This window comes from Triplophysa dalaica, chromosome 6 (genome assembly GCF_015846415.1).
Source record: "Triplophysa dalaica isolate WHDGS20190420 chromosome 6, ASM1584641v1, whole genome shotgun sequence".
In the NCBI taxonomy this organism is placed as follows: Eukaryota; Metazoa; Chordata; class Actinopteri; order Cypriniformes; family Nemacheilidae; genus Triplophysa; species Triplophysa dalaica.
Window position 1 is genome coordinate 23086393 of NC_079547.1, and position 23693 is coordinate 23110085.

Here is a 23693-nt window from a genome sequence, read left to right on the forward strand (position 1 = left end):
TAGTAATATAAATATCCCCAAAAAGGTAAATTATCTTTTGACTAAAGTAGCTTTTAAAGTAAAATAAAGAACATTTTTAAGACCATGCATGTACTGTACACTTTTTAAGTATTTTCATCATGTTAACGTGTTGTTCTGTTTTTTAATAAAAAAAAGCAATATTATAGAATATAATCAGAATATATTAAATGATAATATATTCGATTAAAATGAGTAAAAACACAATTCAACACAATGTGTCTGTAAAATGCTTGCTAAGAATATAAGGGGGAAATGTGCTTAATTTCCATGAAATATGTCTGTAAGTAAAACAATCTAAATGGTCCCATATAAATTTAAATTATGTTTTTCTTTTTGGGTGAACTGTTACTTGTCACAACAGATACTAAACAAAATAACTGAGCGCAGTGATACACAACAATGTATGCAATAGCACACTTCAGTTTACAAGAGGCAATTTACAGTCGGCATGGCAGTTGAACAAGCTCTTGGAAGACAGTTTTACTTTCCTCAGCACAGTTAAAAAAGCAACAAGGGGAACCTGCCAAAGATACTCACATACCACAAGTGTCATATTTATATATAGGCTATAGCCCAATGACCAGTACAGCAGAAACCATTACTGCTGCAAACAGATTCTCAGGACCTCTGAATTACACCCTTAATACATTTATAATTCTATAAAATTAAAACTAGATTAATCTTTCCTGTTTTATATCAGATAAGACATTAAAGATCGATCAACCCAAAACTTAATAATGACAAATGCATATGGATTTTGTATTATTTTAATATCAATAAAGAGCTCAACATTTCCCTTTTGCACATTCACAAATAAAATGTCATTTTTAAGCCTGAGAAAATAATGAAAGTGAAAGGCTAAATGGTATAGAAACTTTAGATGGGGTAAATTATACTTCTATTGAAATACAATAGTAAGTTATGCTTAAGTATAACAGAAAGACTAAATATTATTTACAAAATTAATCTAATTTGTGGTATCTACAAGTTAAACATTTCACAACTTTCTTAGGGCCAGCCCAAGACCGCTAGCATTGTACTTCGATCTAAAAACCACACAACCAGATGGCATGTTATTTTTGTCCTCCTTACGTGTAGTTGCATTCAAAGGCATTAGTACAAAGTTTGCTCTCCTTGCGAGAGGACAAAAAGGCGGTGATTCCTTTTCCAAGAATTCAAGACCTTAAGCCATTTAGTGGATCACAAACGTTGTATTCGACAACATCTTTGGCTAGTCTAATGCATTTCCACACATTGTAAAGGCCCCTCAAAATGTATAATAAAAACCTGGCATTAGTTGAGCCAAGTTTCCTACTCCAAAAAGTTTTACATGACAAAGAAAACAAAACGGTGAAGTTTAAGGGTAACAGAGCATTTACTTATAAAGTGGTACATTTCAGTCAGCGAACGATTCATTTTATATGGTAATTATGCTGTTTTCTGTGAAAACATCAATAGACTGCTTAGCAATATCGTTTTTCAAAACATTGCAAGTTATTTTGACAAGGGCAAAAGGACACAGATTGACAAGCGGCAATTTTGAAAAGTGCAAATTTTCCGTTGTACTGCCAGTTCCTCTCTTTCATTAAAAAAAAGTGAAGGAAAATATTGAAAAGATCAAATTCATGGATTATCTTAATGAATGTAAAAGCCTATAAATGTCTGTGGGGCTTAAATCTCAATTCATGCAACTGAATCGACAGCATAGTTTTAGTGGGAAAATAAGTATTATTATTGCACAACATCATGAACATTGGCAACACTGCATATATAGTGTCATAGAATACATGAAACTCAAGACAATGCCCATTATATCCATTCTGATACACCATCAACATTCTGTCACTGTCACATTTCATTTCTGTAAGTACCATTAGAAAACAAAACCGAAGCCTCATAACTTTAAAAAGAGGTGGTGTGATTTGTGCTTGTGTACATTTAAACACATATTAACTTAAGCACTGTGGGTCTGCACGTATGATAAAATGTAACAGATTGTAACAGCAAATTTTCACAAGACAATGTACGTCTAAGATTAAAACTATAAGGTGCTTGATGAATATGCAATTCTGATCCATTCGTCAAACAACTTTCCTCTCAAATTAAGACATTAAGGACATTTAGATTACTTAAGGAAAATTTTGGGTTGCATTAAAATCATAATATTTGGTATGGCATAACTATTCTGTTGTGGATTTTTATGGCATGATTTAGGGGTTCAAACAGTTGTGTTCTTTCTGAAACGTGTCTGGTTTCGAAAAACACATTTGCAATCTCTGTACAGACAGTAAAAGGATGTTGGAACTTGGATGTGAAGACCAAAACATATTTAGGAAAAAGTGAAGCATAGAAGAAAATGTTTATGAAACAATTAGGGCATTTGGCAAGACCTCAAAAAAAGCACTTGAACCAGTAAAAACGCAATAAAAAGGGATCTGAAGAGACTTGCTGCACAAATGGTTAAATAGCAATTTCAGAAAGATTATGACATAAAGCATGCATTAACAAAGTTCAGGATCAAAGCCCACAATGCAACGTTCTAGCAAAATTCATTTATAAAACACCAGTATTTGGCTCCTTCCCACTACTATTAAAATTCAGATATGGAAAACTTGTGAACAGTTGGAAATGTTATCAAATCTAACACTTCAAAACTGGGCAACTTTATCTCAAAGTGTGAGGCCTGTATTTCCTTAATGACATCAATATGCAATACAAGCAGTAACAACAGACAGACATTGTAAAACACGTAATTGTTCATTTAAACTTTTTTTTTACAACATAGACAAAGAATGTGTTATTGTTGTATCTTGACTTGCAAATTTATAAATATGCAAACTTGTTTTGGTGACCTCACGCTCCTGACATCAACATTACTGTCATGTCAATCGGTTACTATGTGACTGACATTAAATTGTCACATTTCAGTTACAAAAGTTCTTCAAGAACTACATTTCAAAAAGATTTGGCACACATTCTTACATTTAACTGACCTACTCATAAACTCATAAAAGAAGTGCTTATAATGTCTTAAAACCTTGCCGCTAATGCATATTTAGGTTTTGCCCCCCAAAAAATAGTGCTATTTTAGTGTATTTTAGTGCTAATCTTGGTTTATTCTTGATTTTTTCTCTTTTAAAGATGATACAAAATGCAATAAAATAAAGTTATATTGTAACTAAAGCTCACACTGTGTGTATTTCTACAGAACAGAAATACAGACATTTTGAGACTTGTGTGGTAGAAAACTTACGTTTGCATGTCTTGGTCACATTTTGCCCATTATTTTGCAAAATGTAAGCATTGCTTTATAATATAATTTTTGCAGTTTTGCAGGATAAGGTACTTTCTTTAGGCAAAACCTTTGTTTTCTTTCCTTTGTAAATATGACACAGGAAAGTTCTTGCCAGATTTGACAAGATCCATACATTTATACATGTATATATAAATGCAAAAATAAGGCGATGAGAAAACTTGCATTGAGACAGAAAAATAAAAATGTAAATATGCAGATACAGTGCAGAAGACACAGAGTTTAACAGAGCATTCGCAGGAGAACGAGAAAGAGAGAGAGAATGTGAGAGACCAAGACAGCACACTGATCTGTTCGGCAGGTGTTAAGTTGCCGTCTGATTCTGGGCAGTGATCTAGAATCGAATCTGATCCCTAAGGACCTCTGAACAGGGCAGAGGAATAAGATGAGGTTCAACTACTGCAGGAGGGCATTTTCTCTTCTCAACTGTAGAACTAAAGGTGGTGAACACTGTGTCGGGATCTGGAGTCTAAATCCATATCTGACTTCTTTTTGCAGCTTCACAGGGACGTTCCTCTGACATCACCTTCTTCATTTGCTATTCTTCGTGGATACTAATGGAAAGAAAGTGAGAGGTCGTGAAGGTTCCAGAGGGTTTGGCCGGATTGTTTACGACCACGTCAGCAGCAAGAACGCTCTCTGGTCGACTCCGCTGGTTGGCGACGTAGTTTGAAGCCCCTGACCGCAGAAGAACCTTCGGCATCTAAAACCGGGATCCTTTGACCTGGAAAGAAATCGAAATTGCACTAATTTATCCTAATTTATTGAAACACAAGTTTCCATTTAGTCTTCATCAAGGCACAGAGAAAATATTAATGTACGTGAGATTATTTGCAATTTATCAAAAACCTTCGTATCATTTTTTACAGCCACGAAAAAAACATATGGCGGCAATTAGAAACACGTCTGCAAAGAGTAAAATCTGATTGCTTGTACAAAAGTCACAAGTATGGTTTTGTGCACCCGCAGGAATGCCTATTTCTCGATGGGGTAACTGCCAAAACCCTTGGTAAAAGATCCACATCCTGTAACCCATCCATTGCCCTGGGTCCAAGAGATGAGAACAAGTATCCACCTACGCACTATTCTCACCACCATCAGAATCAATTATAGATCGTGCATTTCATTACAGCTTTAATAATAGATGGTATTGCAATAAACAACATTTATTACAACTGCAACTATGTGATTTGAAAGCTCAATCAAGTACAGACAAAACAAAATCAAGGACAAAATGCAATGCACACTAAGTGCTGATAACTAGTAAAGAAAAGACTCACTTATCTGAATAAAGACCTCATTGATGTTAATGGCATTTTTGGCACTGGTTTCAACAAATATGGCATGAATAGAGTCGGCGTAGTCCTTGGCGTCTTTCTCCAACACCTCTCTGGAGAAAATACATAGACAGGAATAAGGTGGGGAAATATAGACGTATATTACAATTGCTTACTAGCCTATACAACAAACAACATCTGTTTTGACAAGCTTTAAAATTCTTCACAAATAATTATGTCACGTTTGCGTTATTATAAATACGATGGGTATGTGGGATATAAAAAATTAAAAACGGTTGAACTTGCTTATCATTTATAATGGTGATGTATTACTAGCACACGGCAGCATGTTGGTGGTAAACTATTGTGTGCAAGCTGTTGCATCCGTCACCTGATCACAGGCGCTTATCCGATTGCACCTGAACTACACGTTACGGGTCTGTCACATAGACAACATATCAATTTTCTATTGAAACATGGCCCATGCGTTTGAAGACATTGTGAGTGTTATTTGCACAATGGTAATTGCCACAATGCAAGAGTGTTTGAGAGGTTATACGGGCATTGCAATACAGTTGCTAAGGTTGAGAGTACATTTTTCGTATGTCTTGAAAACTTTGAACACAGTGAAAGATATTTGGAAGAATGCTTGTAACCAAACAGTCCTGGGGCACCATTGACTACCACAGTAGAAAAACATGCCTTATACATTTCTTTGTTCAGTTGAACACAAAAGAAGATACTTTGAAGAATGTAGGAAAGCAAACAGTTCTGGGGCACTTTTGACTACCATTGTAATTTTTCCTACTATGGTAGTCAATGGGGTCCAAGAAGTTTTTGGTTAAAAGCATTTTTCCAAATCTCTTTCTCTGTGTTTATCCAAACTATGAAATGTGTATAGATCTGTAACAACTCAAGGGTGAGTAAATGATGACAGAATTTTCATTTTTTGGCGAACTGTCCATTTAATAAGGAGGGACAATTACGTCCAGCTCTGGCATAACATTTTTGCCTAGTAGGTGACAAACGGGACAAAAATTTCCCTAAAGACATTTTGATCAACTTAGACTTAAATCACATCTAGGAAACTATTGTTGTTGTTGACATAATCAACTTTTAAAATAAATGACAGCGATGGATCACCAATCGGCATCAGCTTTGCCAAAAAGGTGCCATTCTGTGCCAGACTGAACAATCGCACGAACTTTCCCTGATATTTATTGCCCGAATGCTTGTGGTGCGATCGCTATCCCTCAGATTCAACATCTCGGTCTTTATGGTTTCGAGATGTAAAATACAACCGCACTGACAGCTCATCAGCGCTGCCAAAGAAAGCAATGGTGAACCAAGACATATCATTGGGCCTGTGGGAAGAAAGAAGCAATTTAACTGGAAAGATAAATTGCAGACCGAGTGGATTTTTTTCATGAGTCGCGCGCACGATAACGCTGTGTACGCGGCTTGGTTTCAGGACATGCTGACAGCAAATATGCAAGTCTTTTCCTGACGTCGAATTGAGTTGACAATCCCGGCGGGTGCATCCCTTCAATCTGAACGGAGATGACGGGATGTGGAGTGTTTCGTGGCCATGACGGTGGAATTCACCTGGCATCGGAGAGATCGCATTTGTTGCCAGCAATAGCCACCACTATGTTGGGTGGTCCGTGCTGGCGAAGTTCTTTCACCCAGTTCTTTAGAGTCTGGAATGAATCCTGAGGAAAGAAGGAGTTTCTCAATTTTACTCAAAAAGGTTTTGATGTGACAAACACAGCCTTTATATAAAACTGTCAAATTGCTTTGTGTGGAAGACAAACATGTAAATCTTGTAAATCTCATTTATAGTTCCGTATACTTAAATTTGGCACGTCATCATTTCTTTCATAACCCTGTGCCGTTTTGTGTCCATGTATCTCACTCTGCGGTTTTAAACATGAACTTACATTTCAGTCCGCTCATTTTCTGTACTTTTTGATGTTCAGTAAATGGTGACCAGAACATAATATACTGTAAAAGCAGTCACCGTAAGCCTTTCCAAGCCATATAACAGCTTTGTATGAACCAAAATGTAAGTCATGACTCATTGCAAATCTTGCCTTCAGCCCATAATTCCTTTTGTGTTTCACACACGTAAAAAACATCAAATGTGTTTCTTGACATGAGAGCGAGTAGATGATGACAGAATTCATTTCGGGGTGAACTATCCCTTTAATAACTTGAACAGCAGAAAGATTTGTGTAGTAATAATGAAGAAGCATTTCAGTACCTCTTTAGTGATGTCATATACTATGATAGCCGCAGCAGAGCCTCTGTAGTACATGGGAGCCAGGGCCCGAAACTGAAAGCAGGAGAGAGAATGCATATGAAAGGAAAGAAAAACGACACCCCGTATTTTCAAAAAGAGCAAGACCCCATCATCACCGATAACATCCTGATCTCAACCTACATATGCTTATTATCACAACTTTGAAAGAATTTGTACGTTTTGGCAGAGGTCCCCTTTGAGTTTCACACCGAATTAAACGGACAACTCAAATACAAATAAACGGGTGTTATTCCAGCATGTTCCTTACAGATTTCAAACAGAACTGAAGAAAACCACACTGAACCCCCCCGGACGTGAGCCACCGTTAAAGCCTGAAGGAGAACTTGTGTTTCAGACGGTCGTGCCAAAGGGGCTTGAGTTAGGAGCTGCAGGAAAGGCACATCAACACATGTGGGAGCCATCAGGAGAAAGATGAGCATGATGTGTCAGACCAAGTTAGTGTTTTAATCATTATGGAATAGCATATTTGGGTTTTTCAACAGCCGGTCATCAAAAATAGAAAAAAATAGGACTCGATTAATAAAAACAAGCTGGATCGGGTATGCCATTCCACTGGGAAAAATGAGGGTAAAAGTGCATAAAGAGTGATTGAGAGAGAAAAAGAAAGAAGAAACCTTGGCATGTTTTTCAACATACTTTCTAAAAATGTAGGTTTTAAATACAATTGTGCAAATAGCCAACATGTGTCCATCTGACCCTTCAATTTCAATAGACGTTATTTTAAAATCAGATTTGCGTGAAACGGTTTTGGCAATTGGCTGGAATCTTACAGGTTCATTTCAATCTTAAAAAGGAATGGATACAGACTAGCAAGTTAACATTTAATGCTCATTTAGGTCTATTGATGAAGTGAGTAAAGTATTAACACTTAAGCACTACAGCCACTAATTTTTATAAATCACATTTTTAAACCATTCTACGCCCAAGTATGAAACTATGATCAATGCACCAGTAATACATGGGCTCAACTAAGATAACATCTGCGAATAACAATTCATCTCTACAAATAATTCAACGACCATGCAAAGCGTATCATTTTATTTAAAAAAATCTGAATTTGTATTGGATCAGATTTGGATGCAGACCAGAGCCAAAAAACAGAGCCAGAAAATCTCTCCATTTTGCCAATAAAATAAATAAATCACTTTGACGGACACTTTTTCTTACATTTATAGCTGTTTTTGGCCCTTCGGCTCAAACTACACTATTTGGAGGAAATGTTTTAGCTTGGTTATCTTTTGTCTAAAGGTGTGGGATGTCTGGCATTCCAAAATGTGATTTTATGAGTATGTCCAAGACAATACATTTCCAAAATTGACTATATATTATGTCTAAAAATGCTGAAATCCGCATTCCCAACAAAAAAATTAAGATCTTTTGATTATTAAAAATATCTGACAGAGGTTTTTGATAATAAAATGAATGCTAAAGAAAAAATCTAGATATACAGTTGATTTTTCTCCTATCCCTGGTTTTATAAACACACACACAAGTGCATGGAAAACAGACATTCACAATCTTTCCAGTGTTGTTCTAAAAGCAATGTACTGGATAATTATTCAATCAGGACCTGACAGCAACAGAAAAGCCAGCTTACATTTCCTGCCAGGGTACAAGAATCTGTGTACAAAACTGTCTTTCTTTACAATACAAGACAGAAAGCGAGTGAGCGAGAGAGAGATTCTGGCTTCAACTGCTCTTTTCCAACTTTTATCTCTGACAAGGCCTAACGTTTCATCCCATCAGCCTCTAGGGCAAAGAAGATGTGACCTCTTCTACCAATGCCATGATGATGAACTCGCACCCTCCTCCTCACCGCTGGGAAAACATCAAAGCACTAAACACTAACAGATGAGGAGAGTCAGGCCAGATAAGTCAGAGGCTGCAGTCCCTGTACGCTTAAATCAGGCTTTATATGGTTACAACTTTAGCCTTTCCTGAAAATGCTGCTGAAAATTTCATCATCTTTGAGTGACAAGTTAAATTTAAAAAGTGTTAAGAGTTTAATACGTGTAACACTATCCCGTTTCTTTATCTTAACACGTATTAAATGACTTTCAATGTGGCATCAGACTTTTGGATGATGATATAAATACAAAAAAGAAAAGAACTTCCTTGACACTTTGATTTTCCTAGCAGCTTGTGTGGGCTGCTTGGCATTCTACATTTAGCATCATATAACATCATAGACAAACATAAGAAGGGATCAAATTCCGAACGGCTCCAAGACCGCTGTCAAATTGTAAGAGGCGATAAACATCTCACGCTGACACACTCACATGCTAAGTGGTAAGAAGATTAAAGTATAACCACAATAATCATTCACTATACACACACATATTTTATATAATAAAAGTAAATAAATTATATTTCCTTTATTTCTGCCTTACACACACATGTAGGCAAGCAATACTGCCCCCTGTTGGCACATAAAAACATTACAAAAACAGAAAGTGAAATGAGCTTAAATATTTCCCCAAGTGTGTTTGTAATTTTTCCTGTGTTTACCCTTTCTTGTCCGGCTGTGTCCCAGATGAGGAATTTGTGAAGCTCATTTTGGTACTGCACAGTCTTGCTCATAAATGATGCTCTGAAAACAAGGCCACATGACTAGTTAATGTCATTTTAAGCACATGCAATGCTACAGCATCGTCGCAATAGTGGGTTAGTGTTGCCGAACCTAAAAAATTACACTTTAATAATGGAAAAACCTGCATTACAGAAAACACAACCTTACTGTAAGTGTGTGTTTTGCAATACGGTCTTACCCAATCGTGGGATTAATGTTGGGGTCGAAATTATCCTCCACAAACCTCCACACGATACTTGACTTTCCAACACCTGTATCCTACAACACAAGGACGAAGACGTGTAGACAAAACAAATGGCTCTTAAATCAATTCGTATTTACAAAAGGGAAAAACACATTTGTATGGTTAAATATTGGAAGTTTAAGTAAGAAAATGATTATTTTATATAAGGTGATCTCACAACTCAAATGTACCTATTCTGTAAATAAAACCCAATGAACTACATTAACAGGAAACATTGACAATTTTACTGTCATCTGTGTTGGGTATATTACTTCTAAATAAAAAAATGTAAATAAAATAATTACTAAATTTGTATCTCAATTACTCTATGAAATACACTATGTAAAAGTAATTGAATTATTCATTACTATTACTTTCCTAAATACTGTATCACCTTAAGCACATGGACAATAAATTAGATTTACATATTTAAATCCACCAAGATTAACTTCATAATTACACTTTTTAAAACATATTTAGTATGAGTACCAACAAAGTGACCTCAATACTGTATGTTATGCAAGTACATAATATGTATGCACTTGCATTACAGCATAATTCTTTACTGTAAAAAAAATTAAGTAAACAGTTACTCAGTAAGACTGTTTGTCATTCGAGTATAATTTGGTCAACTTTCTAGAAAATGTGGTTTAATAATGTGAACTGGTTTAAAATGAGTTTGACTTTTAAAACCTAAAGCAGGTAGTGAGAAATGCAAGCTTGTGTAATAGTGACACATCCTGAATAGATATAACATCCACTCTTGAATGGGTCAATGACGTCAACAGCTCTGCAAAAATCACTGCCATGCTTCAGAGATGAACAAAGCTTGCACAACAGGTAAAACCACCCACCCTCTCGCAAGTCATGACTTGCAAACACAAATCAACGATTAAGTATCAACTCAGCAATCAAAACAAGCACAAAATATGCACAAACACGCAATGCACCTTAGCAAACTCAAGTCTTAAAAAGTTAGCACTTATCTTACCCCAAGAAGGCATACTTTCAACTCTCTTAACGACATGTTGACCTCCAAACTAGTAGAAACTTCTCAAACATTCCAGGCAGTTTCAAAAACACGACACACAACTATTTCTATTTGACGTCAGCAAAAAACACAACAACAACACAAAAAGTCCACAAGGTAGTGTCTGAAATCCGCTGTTTATCGTTGTACGCGATTCAATACGCTAGTAATATATATTAATATTACCCAAGAGCTTTAAATGGTTATTTAAAGGGTTTAGATGTTAAATGGGTGATCGATTAGTTGCGACGCGAGCTGCTCGCCGGCCGCCATCTTGAACTCCGGCTGATGAGTCACGTGATCGACATTGTCTTATTTTCCAGTCGCCGACCGTTCGCTTTAGCGATTCGTTTTTTCGCGATAAATTTAGGCGGATACGCGCTTCTTTTAGTCGAGTTTATTCGCTTCGTTAATATTTAGTCTTCGTATGGATGACACCGGGATTTAAACGAGAGCAGGAAATCTTTTGAGGAAGTGGAGTGACAGCCTCGGTGTAAATCAAGATGGCAGGTAACGTGCTGATAATACTGTTATTTAAAGCTTTATGGGGCATTTTAAAGTCGTTCGGTCCTGTTATTGCACGGACATTAACGATTTGGGATGCTTTTTTAAACATGTAAGTGGTTTTGTTGAAGAAAGGTCGCAAGTGTGGTGAAATTTTAAGAAGATTAACACTAGTTTCGAGGTAGGGAAGCTAACAGAATAGGACACTGTGTGGTAAATGATAGAAAGTGCTTTTCTAAAGAGCTGTTTCCTGACTAAATGTGTCAGAATCCACACTCCGTAATATAATATAAAATTTGTATCTAGCCAGACTAGTAAAGATGGGATGGTTGAGTTGACAGGACGTTGACAGTCAGTTTGTTAGCCTGCCAGACTATAAGGGTCGATTCCGGATAACGACTTGGTTGGCCGGGCACCGTTTAAAATACATTACAATGTCAGTTAAAGCGTTTAACACAACAAGGTTTTAGTATTAAAATCAGCTTCCTAGTTATGTTTTGCGTTTTATTTGATGTTACGTTATTTTCCTTAGGTGACAACATGCTAGTGACATACAAAGCTTCAATACCTCTCACACTTGAAACGATGTGTCAAAAAGCAGTCACGTGCTTACCAAGAAGGAAGTCGAATATTAGTATATAGTTTTCATATCTTTTAGTGTTGTAGACTCGTTTCAGTTCAGAATGCTGTGTTGGCAGACAGTACATTTGGAGATTTTGTCCAACTTCATGACAGCAGCATTTGACACACAAATATCCTTGAAAACTACCCATGGTTTATTATAGGAACAAATATAGTAACCATGTTTTCTGGTGGTTTGATTACCTTTGAATTACCATAGATTTATCTACACATATCAAGTATTATTGTTGTAGTAAGACCATGGTACTTTTGCGTCTACTGTGATTTTATAACAAATACTACAGTTGAATCATATCGTACATAAGATGTACTAGGAACATTTTGCTGACATTAACCATTAGCTTATGAAAACATTGTTTTTAAAAGTTCCACTAACAATGTAAGATTAATGTTTTTAGGATGTATAGCAATGACCTAATGTTGATTTAGTTTAACTATCACCTTGTCTACAACGGATTTGATGCGACAAAAGAAATCAGAAACGCATTAGAATCCATTATAATTTTAAGTTTTGTCCACACCGGATGCGGCGCGGTGTAGACACGGTGTAATGTTTTGACAATGTTTGCTGCGACGACTAACTATGGTTACTGTAGTAAGTGAGACTTTGGTACTACTGTATGGTCCTATTCTTACTACAAACGCATTATGATTACTGTAGTAGAAACCACAGTAATTTTCTCATTTTCGGTTTGTTTCCCCAGGTCTGTCTTTATATTTCGAAGATGGCCATGATGATTTGGACGACTGTAAGTATCCAGAACAGATCACACAGTACTCATCTTATGTTTCAATAAGTTGGCTGTGCTAGGTGATATCCTATATTTGAAGTATAGACTTTGTTGACAGAACCAAACCACCCGTAATAAAATCCATGTTCTTTTTGTAACATAGATGTGGTGCAACAACATAACACCTGGATCTATATTCTGCTTTAAATGTGTTTGGATTGAAAAATGTTAAAGCCGAAATGCTTTCATTTAAACGGATTAGTCTGTAAACTGAAGATCAAATATCGTTACTCTATATCACTCTTCTAGAGGGATCCCTGGTTTGAATTCGAAAGGACTCTTTAATACCGGCACAGGGCCGTGCTATAAGCTGGACATTAAATTATACTTTCTCATTAAATGTCTGTTCATTTGTTTTGCAGTTGGATTCGATGACTACGGTTCAGAGTGCGATGGGATTCGGATAACAGCGTTTCTGGATGCAGGCCAGGATAACCTCACCCCTTTGGGTCGACTGGAAAAATATGCTTTTAGCGAAAACGTCTTCAATAGGTGAGATATGATGGTGATGAAATGTACACAAGTCAATAAACATGTACATCTTTTTCCCTCATGGTGCAGTTCTGAATGTTTTCTTTGGAGTACTGTAAGATTTTATACAGAAGTGAGACTTGATACAGACACTTTGTAAATAACGTTTTATGGCACGATGATGGAACATAATTTAAAAAATTTAAGGGCTTAATGCAAACCTGATATGACTTGGTTTCTCACTGCTGGACCAGAAAGACTTGAACGGAGCCAAACTTGTCATTGTAAAAGTACACTTGGTTGGTTTTTGGCTTCTGATTCAGGTTGTTTCTACAAACTTGTCATTTTAGAATTACACTTGGTTTTTGGACTCTGAAAGAGACCTGTCATTTTTTGCAAACAGTTTTGTGGTTATATTTTGAAGCAGCAAATGATCCGATCTAATACGTCTTGATTTTTTCCAGGCAAATTGTGGCACGGGGATTGCTAGATGTGCTCCGGGAGTTCAGTGAGAACGAAAATGACTTCATCAGCGTCATGGAAACGGTTGCCAGAATGTCTGAGGATGGAGGTGACTGAGACTTTTACCTGTGTTCACATGTGTTTGTATGGTAGTAATGTATGCATTTCAACGTATGTGTGGGTGTGGTGACGTTACAGAACCAACAGTGAGAGCTGAATTGATGGAACAGGTGCCAAACATTGCTATGTTCCTCCACGAAAACCGCCCCAATTTCCCAGAAGCCTTCTCGCGGTATCTAGTACCTATTGTGGTCCGCTATCTCACAGATCCTAATAACCAGGTAAGTGATACCTGTGAATTGCGGCTGTAGCTTAACCGGTGCATTTACTACAACACAGAGCTTTTTTGTTTTCATAAAGCATCAAAGTACAAGAAGAGGAAAAGGAAAGAAAAATTCCTTCGGTTCTTGTGTGTCTTTTGAATGTGTCAGTCTTGAAAATGCAGAAGCGTGAAGGAGATTTGAGAGTTACGCAGATCAGATGATAGAGAATTGCATTAGCTGTGCTAAGGTCATGAGTTATATTCCCAGAGAACACACATTCATTGAATTTTATACCTTGACTCTTGCTTTGGAAAAAAGTCTAATCCATAAATGTACACGTAACATATAGTATAGCTTAAAAAAACATGGGAATAGCGGAAAATAAGCAAGATTTTGAGTTATGTGAGTAAATAAATATATGATGTCATAACTTTGTATAACCATAGCAATATTAGACAAGCTTTTAGCGTAGCTAATCTGTTTTTCCATAAGGTGCGAAAGACGAGCCAGGCTGCCCTGCTGGTTCTTCTTGAACAGGGTCTGATGAGTAAGGCTGATATGGAGGGAAGGGTCTGCCCTGTGCTACTGGAGCTCACAGAACCCAGCAGCGATGACGACTATAAGATTGAGGCTGTAGCGGTGAGTGTTTTCGTGTAAAAGTGAAAACACTTCTAAAAGTAACCCTGCGCTTACAAAAAAAGGAAAGAAAGTGTGTTGTGTAATATAATAAAATGCTTATCTTCAAACCTCCTGCATTTGTTGTTATGCTGCAAATTGTTTTGCAGGTTTGAAAAAGCGAAATTTTGGTTTTGATCTCTGGGTTGATAACATTTTGTTGCAGATCATGTGTAAATTGGTGACTATGTTGACTAAAGACACAGTGGAACACCTTCTTTTGGTGCGATTCTGTGAGCTGTGCAGCGATGCAAGACTGTTTCAAGTCCGCAAGGTAACTTGTTTTCGTGTCGCTTGTCAGGATGTGCTATTTATAATGTACATATTATAAATATAACATGACGATCATGTTCTCTATAAATGCTTTACAAGAGAACTTTCATATATCCAAGAAGTTGATTTCATAGCCAGATAATATTAGGACTGTATCAACGATGTAATCCACAGTTGTCCCAAAGGGTATTTTGAGTTTTATGCTACACATTAAAATGTACATTTTGTGCATTACATACTTCTCAACCAAGTGGCTTGTAGAGACTGGTCTGTGTGTGTCAATAGATATAGATTACTGTATAGATATTATATAGATATAGATGTCAATTTATAACTGCAGTTTTAAAAAGCTTATAACTGCGTAGTTATTAGTAGACTGAATTAAACCTCATTGAAAATGTTTTTTCTTTTTTTGTGCACCAGGTCTGTGCAGCAAACTTTGGGGAGTTCTGTTCTATTGTTGGCCAGGAAGCCACAGAGAAACTATTGGTAAGAAATGCTGCCCTGCTTCTGGTTTTAAAAGAAGAGCTATTTATATTTGTTCATTCGATCACTGACAGATTAAGGGGCGGTTTCCCGGACAGGGATTATTTTAAACCAGGACTAGGCCAGGACAGGACTTCACCTACTGTTGCACTTGTGTATATGTTTGAGTGACAATAAAGGGATTTGGTTTGGCCTTGGTTACAATAAGGATATTTAAGTTGTTTCTAAAAGCATACTTTACAAAATCCATTACTGGTGGACATTATCTTGAGACTAAACGACCGCACTGATGTATTTTTTAGACATGATTTGTTTAACTGTGTTTTTTTTTTTCAATTCAGATGCCTAAATTTTTCGACTTGTGCTCGGATAGTCTGTGGGGTATTAGGAAAGCCTGTGCTGAGTGCTTCATGGTTGTTTCAAACTGCACTTCTTCAGAGGTGCGGCGTACTAAATTGTCCCCGTTGTTCATCAATCTCATCAGCGATCAGTCACGATGGGTAAGAGAGAAATCCACACACAAACACACACACACACAAAAGAACAGCAGACGCTCAAAGAGGTTATGCTGAAGCATTTTTAAGATTGTTGGTAACCGAACAACACGGGCACCATTGCATGGATATTAAATATCCATGCAATGGATTTTTTGGTCTCAAAATATGGCATATTTATATCTCAAAATATGTCCTTTTGTGTTTCAGAGAAGAAAGTCATATACAAGTTTTAAAGGTCGAGTGTGTATTTTTGGGATGATCTATAGATAGAAATGCAATATAATATACATAGCTATGCCTTCAGTGGTGTATAAACAGCTTACACAATGAAGCGTTATGTTTTTATAACCTTAGGCCACATTTACATTATGAAAAACTGAAAGGTTTTCCTTTGCGTTTTTAATTGGTTTCACGTACACATGACAGCGTTATCAAAAATGTCTGCATTTACACGGATACAAGAAAACGGATAAAACGCTGTAGTATGCACGCCAGGCTAGTGGATGGCGATGTTGTTGTGTAAAGAAACAGGATGTGCCTTGGCACATACGCAAGCACAGTAATAAGGGAAAAGGGCTTTTTAATACCGTTGTTTGACGTATATGTGTTTTTAAAGTCTTGCGAATGGAAAAAGTATGTGTCCACTAGTCTCATTAGTGCAGCAAATCCACATTTTGCTGGGGAAACGTTAACACATAGTCGAGCAGCGAGAGCGCACAGTACGGGAATCCGCCTTATTGTTTTGGCTATACTCGCTCGACCGAGTTTACATGGAAAAGAAAACTTTGAGACCCGTCTTCAAAGGTTTGCGTTTTCATGCTCCAAAAATGCTGTTTCTATCTAAATCAATTTTTTGCGTTTTCAGTTGAAAACAGTACAGTGTAAACGGCCCCTTAGAATGAGCTATTTCTATCTACATACACCGCGGGTCCACTTCCATTTAATTCCCCATGTTCTGTTAGCCGTCCTGGAGTTTTGAAAGGGAGGCGTGGAGTAGATTTCACTGACTAGATTCTTAAAGGAAATGATGGTTAATAAATGATGACAAACTTTAGATCTCTAAAAGCCAATAAGTATCATGATATTGTACAAAATAAACCCTCACAAGATGATCAGGATGTTCATCATTGTGTGACTGACTGTGTGTTACTTATAACGTGGTTACTTATCAAATAAAAAATGAAACATTGAATCTGGTTGTTTGATGTTATGAGAGAAGAGGTAGTTGTAAAAATGATATGCAACTAGCTATGTAGGTAAATGGTGGTAGAGGATGACAGATTGTTATACAGTTCAGTGGTTATCAACTGACCAATCAGAATGATTATACCTCCATTGTTTCTTTATCCCATCATAAAAAATAAAACAATTTTCAAGTGGCTCAACCTATTGATTTGCTACTACATATACTCTGTATATTTGCTTCTACTCCACAGGTGCGGCAGGCTGCATTCCAATCTCTAGGTCGTTTTATCTCCACGTTCGCCAATCCTTCAATCACAGGATTGCACTTCTGTGACGATGGAACCCTTCGTGAGATATTTAAGATCTCTGAGAGGTAAACAATTGTGTTTGCACAAAATTCGACTCACTTCTTCATATTGTAGACGTTTGTCAAGTCTCAATAAATTCTGATTGGTACATCTCTCACCATGTGACCCCCAGCAGCTCGAATAACTCCTGCAACGCCTCCAATTTAAGTTCCTCAGAACATCTCATTCAGCCCGATTCACACCAGCAGCACACCACCTCCGAAAAATCAGCTCCACCATCACAACCTCCACATGGCCACCAGAATCCAACGAGTTACTCATCCAAACCTCATGAAGACAGTTCTGTCCAGGGCCTGTTTAGACACACAAACCAGCAGATGGATGACTGTACGATGTACAGCTCCTTTAACTACTGGAGATCCCCGCTGCCCGACATCACCCAGGACCTCCAGCTACTACAGGAAGATGAGCGAGATGAGGAGGACGGAGACGTGTTGATGGAGGAAGTCGGAGACCAAGAAGAAGCACAAGGTGATGATATAGAAAAGCCTCCAAGTTTAGATGCTCAAGGCCCGGCCACCAGCTTGCAGATCCAGAAGGTTTTGGACTGCCTTCAACCTCACCTAGATAATCCTGATGTACAAGGTACCATTATTAACTGACCAACGTTAACTGTATATTGTGTGCTTCAGCCTTTAAATGTATTTAATGTTTATTTCTCTAACATAGCACAAGTACAGGTGTTATCCGCTGCGCTGAAAGCAGCTCAGCTAGACAGCCAGACAGAAGATGCGGAAGATTCCTTATCAGACAGTAACGGTTCTGTGGGTTCTCCAACGTCGGAGGAGCTCAGTGCCATGAGCGAGCTTTCATTAACAGATGCACAGATATCAGACTCGCCATCTACTTCACCTGTAGATGATTCTGAACCCAGCAGTGAGGTATGAGAATTTCTTTCTGAAAATATCACTTGTATGATTTCTTTACCTTGGTCACTGTGATTTCACGCAGCATTATTATAATATTAACACCGTATAGTACAGTACAGAGCTCATAGTACACGTGTGTTTGGACACAGGAGTCGGAACTGATAGAAAATGTAGAGGAAGCGAAAGACTCTGACATCAACAAATCTTCTGAAGAAGAGAAGTCTAAAGTTCAGGTAATGTAACAACTGATACAGTATACTGTAACTAGTTTAAGTTTGTATTAGTATATTGTTTAAACATTGTAGTTTTATCAATGGGTTTTATTTAAACAGCCAGATGATGTTACCATCTAACCTTCGTTCTTTCCGTCCTCCATCTCAGAATGTCATTCCACAGCAGTTGTTGGATCAGTACCTGTCCATGACAGACCCAGCTCGAGCTCAGACTGTGGACACCGAAATCGCCAAACACTGTGCTTTCAGTCTGCCAGGTGTCGCCCTGACACTGGGCAGACAGAACTGGCACTGCCTGAAAGACACATACGAGACCCTCGCAACAGACGTGCAGGTGAAGCTTCCTCTAGATGACCTTTATAAAGTTCTTTCAATTGTGACGTTAATCATACTACAATTACTTAACATTCATCATGATGCCTTCAGCATTTCTCAGAGCCGTTGCTACTCAAAATTATTGGTCTCATTCATTCGTATTTTGAGCTTGATTAGCAAAATTGAACCCAAATCAAGTGCTTAATTTGATAAGCCTGTAACTTCAAATCTCATTTGTTATGACTAGTTTTTCTAATGTATTGACCATTGAAATTTTAAATAATCGACTTGTTTGAATTTAGTATTGTTGTTTCACTAAATGTGTTCAAGATATTTGACATTTTCTCACACCACTTGTTTCAGACCTGACACAGATTATAAGAGAATATTCATTTGAACTATTACTTCAATAACAACATTGTTATCCTGTTAATTGGTCAAATTGAGTTAATTGCAAATATTACATTTAAGTGTTATGTATGTGTACTTTGTACCATATTATATTCTGTGTATGTGTAGTTTTGGTCATTCATTGTATGTGCCAGATGAGGTAAGATTGATTGTGTTGACAGTGGAAGGTGCGTCGGACGCTGGCGTTCTCCATCCACGAGTTGGCTGTGATTCTGGGAGATCAGCTAACCGCAGCTGACCTGGTGCCCATATTTAACGGCTTTCTTAAAGATCTGGATGAGGTGCGGATAGGAGTCCTCAAACACCTTTATGACTTCTTGAAGGTAAGAAAACCAAGGACATGTTGGTCTAAAACCGTGTCTAGACTGGACGGGACACAACAAAAGATATTAGAAACGCATTAGAACACATTATGAATGTACATTTTGTCCACACTGGATGCTGCGCAACACGACAAACCCATTAAGTACAAGCAGGTTGTCATGTCGCATCCGGTGTACACACGGTATTAGACCAATTTCCATGTTGTTTTTCAATGTTTGTAGTTTGCATCAAAAGAAGTTTCTTATACTTATACTTCAATTATTCTGTGTCTGTTCACAGCTGCTTCATTCAGAGAAGCGTCGAGAATATCTCTATCAGCTGCAGGAGTTCATGGTGACGGACAACAGCCGAAACTGGAGATTCCGCTATGAGCTAGCAGAGTATGTGCTAAACATTCAGCTACTTTGTTAAACCAATCTTCTGCTCTATTTGCAAACTCTCAAGTGTGATCTAACTTCTCTGGTATTCACATGTGTCTCTGTCTGTGCATCCAGACAGCTCATCCTGATCATCGAGTTGTACAGCCACAATGATGTCTATGACTACCTCAGGCAGATAGGGCTTAACCTCTGCTCTGACAAAGTATCTGAAGTGCGGTGGATCTCGTATAAGCTGGTGAGTAATTTCTCCTCGAGCGCACTCTGGCTGTATTGTTTTTAGCTCGTTTTCTTCCTCAGTTCTGCCTCGTCATCATCTATTTTCAGTCTTTCTGAAAACTATTTGTAAAATGAAGCAAACAAATGATGTCTTTCTGTTTTTGGACTAACAAGGAAGTTTTGAGTTTTTCAGTTCAATGACCTCTGGTATTTATGTATACATATATATGTGTTTGTGTAGGTGGTGGAGATCTTGCAGAAGCTTTATTCCTGTGGAGCTCATGACCTTGGTCATAATTTCATTAATGAGCTTGTTATGAGATTCTGTCACTGTCCCAAATGGGTTGGGCGGCAGGCGTTCGCGTTCATTTGTCAGGTAAAGTTTTAGGGACAAAACTTGCAATACACAGTTGTCAAAATGATTGATCTGCTTCCAACTTCCTCAAACAAAACTCGGAATTGATGTGTGATTGATTCTGTGCAGGCGGTAGTGGAGGAGGACTGTATGCCCATGGACCAGTTTGCGCAGCATCTTCTACCCAGTCTGCTCAGCCTCTCGTCAGATCCTGTGGCCAACGTACGCGTGCTGGTCGCCAAGGCTTTAAGACAAAGCGTGTTGGAAAAACGTAAGAGACAAATTACGGCAAACATAATTTGCACATGCATCTTAAAGAAGATTGTGACTTATTTTACAAATAGCTATTTATTTTAAAGCACATTATTATTAGAACACATTTTGCTTCAGCATTACTTCTAATCACTGTCTATTTGTCTACTCTGATCTCAGCGTACTTCAAGGACCCAGGCAGTGCATACTCTGATGAGCTCGAGGAGGCTCTGTCTGAACTGAGGATGGACAAGGACCGGGACGTGCGGTTCTTCGCCACACTGGATCCCAACAGGAACTTGCTGGACACGGCAGCGCTCATTTAGCATCTTTTGCTGTCTGCACACCAGAACAAGCACCAGCAAGAACAACACTAAATACAATTTAAATTGACAAGTGTTTGAAAATAGGAATTGTCCAGACACTCGCAGTCGTGTCCCAAACACACTTTCCATACAAGAGAACATGTGCACATTATGCATTCTTATACACAAAATGGGCCTCTTTTATGAAACAAAGTGGCTAAATTCACACAATGAACCCTTAAAACGCAAGTTAATATCCAAATACAAGATGTTTCCTAATCAATATGTTAATATGTAGAAGATCTTTATTATGAAATATTGTACAGCAAATACATTCTACGGAACAAAATTTGTCTAAAGGACAATTAAGGAATTTGTCATCATCGTCTGTGCCTCTGATTGTCAGATTGAAATATCAAAAACGCTGCTAATTGGATGTAAACAGTAATGCAACGACAAATGTTTTTATGCAGTTGTCACATGCATGCATTTGTGTTTTATAAACGAGGCCCATGCATCTCATATAGACGTCTAGCACCACCTTAACACACACACACATCTGCAAACACAATAACCTCACCTCTGGCTTCTCTCTGAACCATGCAAGATTTCAGTTTGCACCATCACGGCAGCAAAAAGTATTTGAAGAGACGAGACGAACTTCAGCATCCGTGGATCCTTTGTTTTCTATCAAACTGTTCAGATGCTAGCAGCTGCCCCTCCAAAGCTAGATGTACATTCATGAGACTTTTTTTGTGGATTCTTATAAAAAAGACTTAAAAACATGAGCAGACTTACACGATGAAGTGCTACTAACTCAGGGAGACCTGACAGATTTTTTTAAGCCGCAATGCCGGTATCGAGCTGAGCCCAAGTGATGCTGCAGGAACATTTGCTGCATTTACCAGCCTCCTGTTCACCTGACCCTCAGGATTCAGTCGAATTGTTGCGGGAATCGTCTTTTACGAAAAACAACAACAGCAAACAGACATGTCTTCTCGAATTTTTGCGGCTCAGAAAAGAAACCCCCCCTTCTTTTTTTTTTTGCAAAGACTTTGTAGCTTTCATGTCATCAGAGGAATTGAATATCCTTACATCTTAACCTACATGTTTTGTCTGCGTGTCTCGTGTGTGTGAACCAGTCGTACGTAACCACCTCGTCTTCCCTGATTGGTGGAGAGCCATTTTATACCTCGACATTGATATTTAAAAGAGGCCAGTATTTTAGAGGGGTATTGAGGACAAATGCTTTACTAGATAAAACTTAGATTCTGCACAACCAAAATTGTCAAACTTGTCTAGAATTGTGGTAAGGCATTAATGGCAGAATCCATTAAATGTTCAATTGGTTGTGAGGTAAGAGGGCCTGCAGACTGAAAAACACTGAAATAAGCACACTGTTTTGTCAGATTTGCACTAGTTCGTTAAAGCACACCATGAATCTACTCAATTCCTTTGGATTTTTGTTCCGTATTTGTTTTAAACCGAATAAGCTAGATGTGAAGTACGATGGACGGACCATTTTTATAAGCGTGGTTGTGCTGCTCTTGACATTGTTAAACTCGCCTCTAGCTGCTGGTTGGTAGACAGTATGCCCTTTTTTTGTGATTTAGATATGAATAGATGGCCACGTAACTGATCCCACATCAGCACACAATGGCAAACTTTGCAAAGCGCACTTTAATAAAAAGATGCAGCCGAGATCATTTTGCAAGTCTGTCAATTAACTATCTTGCCCAAACTCAAGCGGTGCTTTGATTTTGTGCATATGGATTGTTAAAAAACTTTTTAGTCTGGGATTTAAGCTTGTGATTGCTGGCACTAAATTGATAAGAGTCAAGGCCAGTCTTCATTCTGTCCTGTTGATATTTTGATTTCGAAGTTTTCTATTGTTTTCCTTGTGTTCTCATGCGTGTGTGTGCGTGTGTGTGTGTGCGCGCATGCGTGTGTGTGTTTCCTTTTATGGACCATGCTGGTAGATTATATTTTGTTTGTTTGATTTTATATGCAAGCCAATGGATTCCCCCCCAGATTTTCCATTTCTTATATGAGCCACTGACATTGCTGTTATGTCCACAAAACCACTTCATCTGTCTGCGTAATGCTGATCCACTAGTTTTCTTGTAATTTTACAAAATTAAGATGAGTTTGTATTTCCCCTTGACCTTTTCTCAGTGTATCATGCTCAAAGATTTTATATCCTAACCTTTCGGGTTACAAACTTTGTAATTTCTGTGTATCTCTTTTAAATACATTTTATGTATTTGTTATTTTTAGAATGTTAATTAAAATAATATAAATTGAAAATCTTATGTCAAATGTGATTTTATTCGGAAGACTTCAAGGTTTGGGCCTCATTAGAACCTTTTCTTGACCCTTGCTAACAAAAATGTAATATAAGCAAGAACATGTTGCTCATTCAAAGAGGGACCGATAGCATATTATATTTGGACCTAATGGATTTAACAACTTGTTTTGGTATGATGCAGGAAGATGCATGATATAAGCTCAAGATGTAAATTGTGTTATATTGTAGTATTCACATAATCAATATTTCAATTATGCTATTTTAGGTAGTT

General features: G+C 37.7%; 2 protein-coding genes across 3 annotated transcripts; one reads left to right on the top strand and one right to left on the bottom strand.

The window, feature by feature from the left end:
- Positions 1-772: 772 nt before the first annotated feature.
- On the bottom strand, positions 773-10876 carry rab22a (RAB22A, member RAS oncogene family). Its single transcript, XM_056749865.1, has 7 exons — positions 10739-10876; positions 9703-9782; positions 9443-9524; positions 6875-6946; positions 6217-6323; positions 4615-4724; positions 773-4058 (listed from the first exon to the last, which is right to left on the bottom strand). The coding sequence occupies exons 1-7, from the start codon at positions 10772-10774 to the stop codon at positions 3955-3957; spliced, it is 591 nt and encodes a 196-aa protein (XP_056605843.1). The 5' UTR covers positions 10775-10876; the 3' UTR covers positions 773-3954.
- A 278-nt stretch (positions 10877-11154) lies between these two features.
- ppp4r1l (protein phosphatase 4, regulatory subunit 1-like) lies at positions 11155-23421 on the top strand. 2 transcript variants are annotated; one of them, XM_056749863.1, is made up of 20 exons: positions 11155-11287; positions 12628-12672; positions 13077-13206; positions 13650-13756; positions 13846-13988; positions 14463-14609; positions 14812-14919; positions 15342-15407; positions 15746-15904; positions 17338-17459; positions 17567-18039; positions 18124-18335; positions 18473-18556; positions 18705-18890; positions 19444-19605; positions 19886-19986; positions 20101-20221; positions 20444-20578; positions 20687-20828; positions 20990-23421. In XM_056749863.1, the coding sequence occupies exons 1-20, from the start codon at positions 11281-11283 to the stop codon at positions 21133-21135; spliced, it is 2796 nt and encodes a 931-aa protein (XP_056605841.1). In that variant the 5' UTR covers positions 11155-11280; the 3' UTR covers positions 21136-23421. The 2 variants fall into 2 exon arrangements, with proteins under 2 accessions (XP_056605841.1, XP_056605842.1); XM_056749864.1 differs by having other exon boundaries at positions 17570-18039.
- Positions 23422-23693: the final 272 nt, after the last annotated feature.